The sequence below is a fragment of the Henckelia pumila genome, chromosome 2 (genome assembly GCF_033568475.1).
Source record: "Henckelia pumila isolate YLH828 chromosome 2, ASM3356847v2, whole genome shotgun sequence".
Lineage (NCBI taxonomy): Eukaryota > Viridiplantae > Streptophyta > Magnoliopsida > Lamiales > Gesneriaceae > Henckelia > Henckelia pumila.
Window position 1 is genome coordinate 109,423,072 of NC_133121.1, and position 5,790 is coordinate 109,428,861.

General features: G+C 32.5%; 1 protein-coding gene across 1 annotated transcript; it reads left to right on the forward strand.

Annotated features, from left to right (window-relative positions):
* Nucleotides 1-504: 504 nt before the first annotated feature.
* LOC140878140 (double-stranded RNA-binding protein 1-like) lies at nucleotides 505-1,868 on the forward strand. Its single transcript, XM_073281750.1, has 3 exons — nucleotides 505-716; nucleotides 1,323-1,380; nucleotides 1,575-1,868. The coding sequence occupies exons 1-3, from the start codon at nucleotides 505-507 to the stop codon at nucleotides 1,866-1,868; spliced, it is 564 nt and encodes a 187-aa protein (XP_073137851.1).
* Nucleotides 1,869-5,790: the final 3,922 nt, after the last annotated feature.

Genomic DNA, 5,790 nt, shown 5'->3' on the forward strand with positions numbered 1-5,790 from the left:
CACATAAAAAACGTGGTGGAAACTAAAAAATTTTACATCCATCAATTCTTAATATAAAACAAGAAAAATGTTACTACACAATATATCGGGAATGGATACTCATATCTTGTTTCACATTTGACCCCAAAAGTATACTTGCCAACAAAAAAAAAAAAGGTTCCACCACAAAAATGATCTACCACGAAAAAAGTGATCCGTACTCGAAAATCTAAGTTATAGGGATGGAAATTTTCCCTGCGGATTCGGGTATCCGTGGGGATAACCCGAAATGGGGCTGGTTTGGGGGGGGGGGGGTATTTTCGGGTATGGGTTTGGGTTCGGGAATTTTAAAAAATCCCCGTAACATATTGGGGTGGGTATGGGGATGCTATCTATTTACGGGATTTACATCTATTTATTTACGAGGTTTGTTTTGATATGATATCCTTTAAATCGCTTGAAACCCTAAATCCCTCTTTGAATTCATTTTCGCTGAAAAATGTATAAGTGTAAATTTCAGGAGCTATGCCAGAGAAGAGCTGGAATCTACCTGAATACACCACCATGAAAGAGGGCATAGACCACCTTCACAGATTCAAAGCCATTGCTGTGGTTAACAACCTCAATTTCGAGACTTCGCCTGAATGCAAGTCTGCCAAGGAAGCTCAAAAATCGATGGCTAAAATGGTCTATGATCACTTTACTATTTCGACCCCTTCTCGTGTAAATGGCCATTGGCAAACAGTCTCCCTCTGATGTGGTTCTAGGGTGTTTTTTCCCAGTCGCGCATATGCCGAAAATGCTGCTCTTTGAGCCGGTTTCGATTTCTCCGCTTCCATCATCAGTTTCACTCCCACATCAAAATGGGGTAAGCAAGAGTACATGCTCAAGAATATTCAACAATATTCCCAGGTGCATGAAGTTCGGCACATAGTTTGCACCAATATAATATCTGGAACCATAACAATAAGGTGACCAAAGCCCAATAATCCAGAAACAGTTATCGATGAAATAACACAATATGTTATGTCCCAATATTCTAAATTAATGTCATAATAACATGTAACACGACATTTAACATGTAAATTATGTCGAGTTCCCCGAAAATCGTATCGAAAACGCGGTGGAAACTAAATTTTTTTTCCATATATCAATTCTTAATATAAAACAAGAAAGATGTTACCATACGATAGATCGGGGATGGATACTCATATCTTGTTCCACATTTGACCCCAAAAATAGACTTGCCAAAAAAAAAGGTTCCACCACAAAAATGATCTACCACGAAAAATAGGGTACGTACTCGAAAATCTAAGCTATAGGGATGGAAATTTTCCCTGCAGGTTCGGGTATCCGTGGGAAAAAACCCGAAATGGGGCGGATTCGGGGGAGTATTTTCAGGTATGGGTTCGGGTTCGAGAAATTTTAAAAATCCCGCAACATATTGGAGTGGGTATGGGGATGCTATCTATTTACGGGAGTTGCATCTATTTATTTACAAGATTTGTTTTGATATGATATCCCTTTGAATCGCTTGAAACCCTAAACCCTCTTTGAATTCATTTCCGCTGAAAAATGTATAAGAGTAATTGCAGGAGCTATGCCTGAGGAAGAGCTGGAATCTACCTGAATACACCACCGTGAAAGAGGGCATAGACCACCTTCCAAGATTCAAAGCCATTGGTGTGGTTAACGGCCTCAATTTTGAGACTCCGCCTGAATGCAAGTCTGGCAAGGAAGCTCAAAACTCGGTGGTTAAAATGTCATATGATCACTTCACTATTTCGACTCCTCCTCGTGTAAATGTCCATTGGCCAACAGTCTCCCTCTGCTGTGGTTTCAAGGTGTTCTTTCCCAGTCGCGCCTATGCCCAAAATGCTGCTCTTTGAGCCGGTTCCGGTTTCTCCGCTTCCATCTGGAACAATAACAATAAGGTGTCTAAAGCCCAATAATCCAGAAACAGTTATGGATGAAATAACACAATATGTTATGTCCCAATATTCTAGAATAATGTCATAATAACATGTAACTTGACATTTAGAAGGTAAATTATGTCGTGTTCTCCAAAAATCAAATCAAAAAAGTTGGAAACTAAAAAATTTTCCATCCATAAATTCTTAATATAAAACAAGAAAAATGTTACCACACGATAGATCGGGGATGGATACTCATATCTTGTTCCACATTTGACCCGAACAGTAGACTTGCCAACAAACAAAAAAAAGGTTTCAACACAAAAATGATCTACCACGAAAAATGGGATACGTAATCGTAAATCTAAACTATAAGGATGGAAATTTTTCCTGTGGGTTCGGGTATCCGTGGGAAAAACCCGAAACGAGGCGGGTTTTGGTATGAGTTCGGGTTCGGGGATTTTTAAAAATTTCCGCAATATTTTGGGGCGGGTATGGGGATGCTATCCACATCCCCGAACCCTACCCGATAATAATAATAATAATAATAATAATAATAATAATAATAATAATAATAATAATAATAATAATAATAATAATAATAATAATAATAATAATAATACGAATAAAATAGTATATAAATATTTTAATTATCAAATTTTATTAAATCTGAAATATTATAAAAAATTAAAATTAAAATTATTATTATTATTTGGTTTATATATATTTTTATACATTATATATTCGTTTATGATAACGTAATTTTTTATAACATAAAAATATTATTTGAATCTCATTCATGTTACGTACACATATAAACTTTGTATATTAATCTATGTATATTTTTTATTTATTTTGATAAATTTATAAATAATATATAATCTTAATAAATTTTTTATTCATAGTATTTTATTTAAAATAATAATTTTGATTGATCGAAATATTTGTAATTTAAAATATTTTTATTAATTTTAAAAGTTAATATTATAATAAAAAATTTGACCCAAATTATTTTATGTATTTTATCATAAAATTGAATAATAATTTTTATATTCTTATATAATAAATTTTACTAATATCATATATATATATATATATAAATATTTTATAATAAAATGTATTTATAATATATATATATTTTCGGATATGAGTACGGGGATGAAGACTTGGTCACCGCGGGGATGAGGATGGGGATGGGGAATCCCCGATAAAAAATTATGGGGATCGGGGCGGGTATGAGGATGATGTTCGAATTCGGGGACGGGAATAGGGAAGGCATCCTCGTCTCCATCACGTCTCATTGTCATCCCTACTAAGCTACATTGATTGATGTCTAAACACTAAACTAATCGATAATACACTAAAAAATTAAAGGAATTTCATTTGACCCTTTTTTCCAATACCTTATCTCCAACAAATCTGCAACTTAAATAATTTCTCATCTCAACCAATTTCCTATATCCAACTCTGGGATAAGGAAAGAAACAACAAGAAAGGAAATCGATGGACTCCGACAATGCTTCTAGATGCTGAAATAATGCAAACGGTTGTGGTGGAGGTGGGAAATGCCATGCAACGAGTTAGGAGTTTGGACAATTACTTTAAAAATATTTTTAGTATTTTATCAGTAAAAAAAACTTGAACTTTTTGTCTTTCGACAAGATCTTTGTAAAAAGTTTTTTTAAAATAATTTTGTAAAAATGTTATCCAAGTATAGTTTTAAAAAAAACCATTGAGATTTATTTTTTGATGTTTAATAGAATCGAAGACAATGATATATAAAAATCAAACATATTACTTTTAATTCTAAAAATGTTTTTATGAAATAGTTGACCAAACCCATATTTATTTCTAAAGGCACGTTTTTAAAAATATTTTATAAAAATTTTGTAAAAAATACTTTAATAAAAATATTTTATAAGTACTTGTCCAAATAAAGTATAATAAATGAATAGATCTGGTTAGATTTAGTTTTATTTTATTTTGTGAAATCTCTTTGGTCAAGATGTGAGCCATATCTAGTATTCATCAATACCCAAGTAGTAGAATTAATGAAAATATTTCGTTCAATATAAAACATACATTTCTCATAATGCTCTGATCTAGGAATTTAGTGAAATTACAACACTATTAACCAGGTTTAATTTGTTACAATGAAAATACAGTTGTCCATCTTTCTTAGTTGCCACTACTTCCTTTTTTATTTTCATTTTCTTCTTCTGTGGCTTGAGACCATCCCCCTCTTTTTACTTTTAGGCTTCGAACTTTTCTTAGACTTTGACGAAGCTACCGACAAGGAAAACTGGATTTTCCTTTTCGACAGAGAACTAAATTTTTTTTTAGCATATTGACCAACTTATCAATGGAACAATCAATCTTATTCATTTTATAGTTGATCACGAACCCGAAAAAGGAGCTCGAAAAAGACCATGAGGTCAAATCCACGGATAGCTCATGAGGTATGGTTACTTCAAAGTTTCTTAATTTCTCGATCAAAGATATAATATTCACACTATGTTCATGGACCGAAACCCTGCATCACATGGGTGATGAAAACAGTTCTAGTCTAAGTAACCTTGTTTATTGACCAAACAACACTTGCAGGTGATCGTATATGTCAGTAGCATAGGCAAAATCCTCATTGCAACATTGCAATTCACTGGACATATATAGACGTCATCATATATCATCTAGTTGAGAGATCATTAATTAATCCCACCACTTCTCAAGTCTTTAGAGCTTTTCTTCAGTACCATCGGGAGGCGCTTTAGCAGGAGGATTACTATTAATGGTATATAGTAGCTTTTGAGAGACATGGACAATTTATAAATTACGTAGCCAATTAATCAAGATATTTATCGCAAGTACGTTTGTTTTGATCAAGAATAGCCGCTAATAGGATTCAGAAATACATTTTGATATACTGAAATAAAACATATAAAGATTATCGATTATTCAATTATGATTTATTCGAAAACATGAACGTTTATATGTTGAATTATCTCTCCCTAAATTTTACAAATTTATTCAAAAAACGGAAAAACCCATCATTTTTAGTGGTCTTGGAGTCCAACATGACCACTGGTTATCAACCGACAACAACAAGCCCGAAGATGGATACTGACCGGCTAAATCGGTGTGATTAAAAATCAACTGGCAAGCGCACCAGGTCAAATTATAGAAAGTGAATTAAATTCGAATGTCGAACCCACAAGGACTGTATATATATGAATACCAAAATATATTTATTTTTACTTAATCTAGACTAATAAAAAATATCAGTTTCAGATTTTACTAATAATTAAAATTGCAAATAAAATTAAATTAACTAAAACACAGCTGGAAAAATTGGATTTAACTCAAATTTGGGAAAAGTTCGATCAAGGACTCACGTAGGTACCAGACAATTCATGTAACAAGCAGTCAATCTAAAACATCAAACTTAATCTTAATTCACGGAAATTTTCCTAATTTGTTCAAAGGACTATTTCTAGAACAATCAAACCTATTCAAATATTGATGAACTAATATTTCGTAATTCTAATCAAATTTGAATGCATTAAATATTTGTGAAAATTCAGTTTACACCCAAACCGCATAATGAAATCGAATTCTATTTCTACTCAGTTTTACACTATGTTGAATATCGAAGTGATCAAAATCGAAACCTCCTCTGTCGAATTGGAATTAATTAACATGCAAGCAAATAACTGGCCAGGAAATTCACAAGACAAATATAAATTCGATAAACAATAAAATAAAATTAAGTCTGAAAATCTCAAATAAACAAACGAGTTTTCTACATAAATTGTCTGGCCCAATCACGTGGCCTTGATCGAAAAATAAAACTACTCACTAATCAAATTCATAATTAAAAACAAGTTTTAATCATGAATTT

Bases quoted from the DNA above. Each gene is read 5' to 3' on its own strand.
- LOC140878140 (XM_073281750.1), top strand. From the start codon at position 505: ATGCCAGAGAAGAGCTGGAATCTACCTGAATACACCACCATGAAAGAG. The intron at 717-1,322 runs GCAAACAGTCTC...TTTTCCCTGCAG, and splicing joins TCTCGTGTAAATGGCCATTG to GTTCGGGTATCCGTGGGAAA. The intron at 1,381-1,574 runs GTATGGGTTCGG...GAGTAATTGCAG, and splicing joins ATTCGGGGGAGTATTTTCAG to GAGCTATGCCTGAGGAAGAG.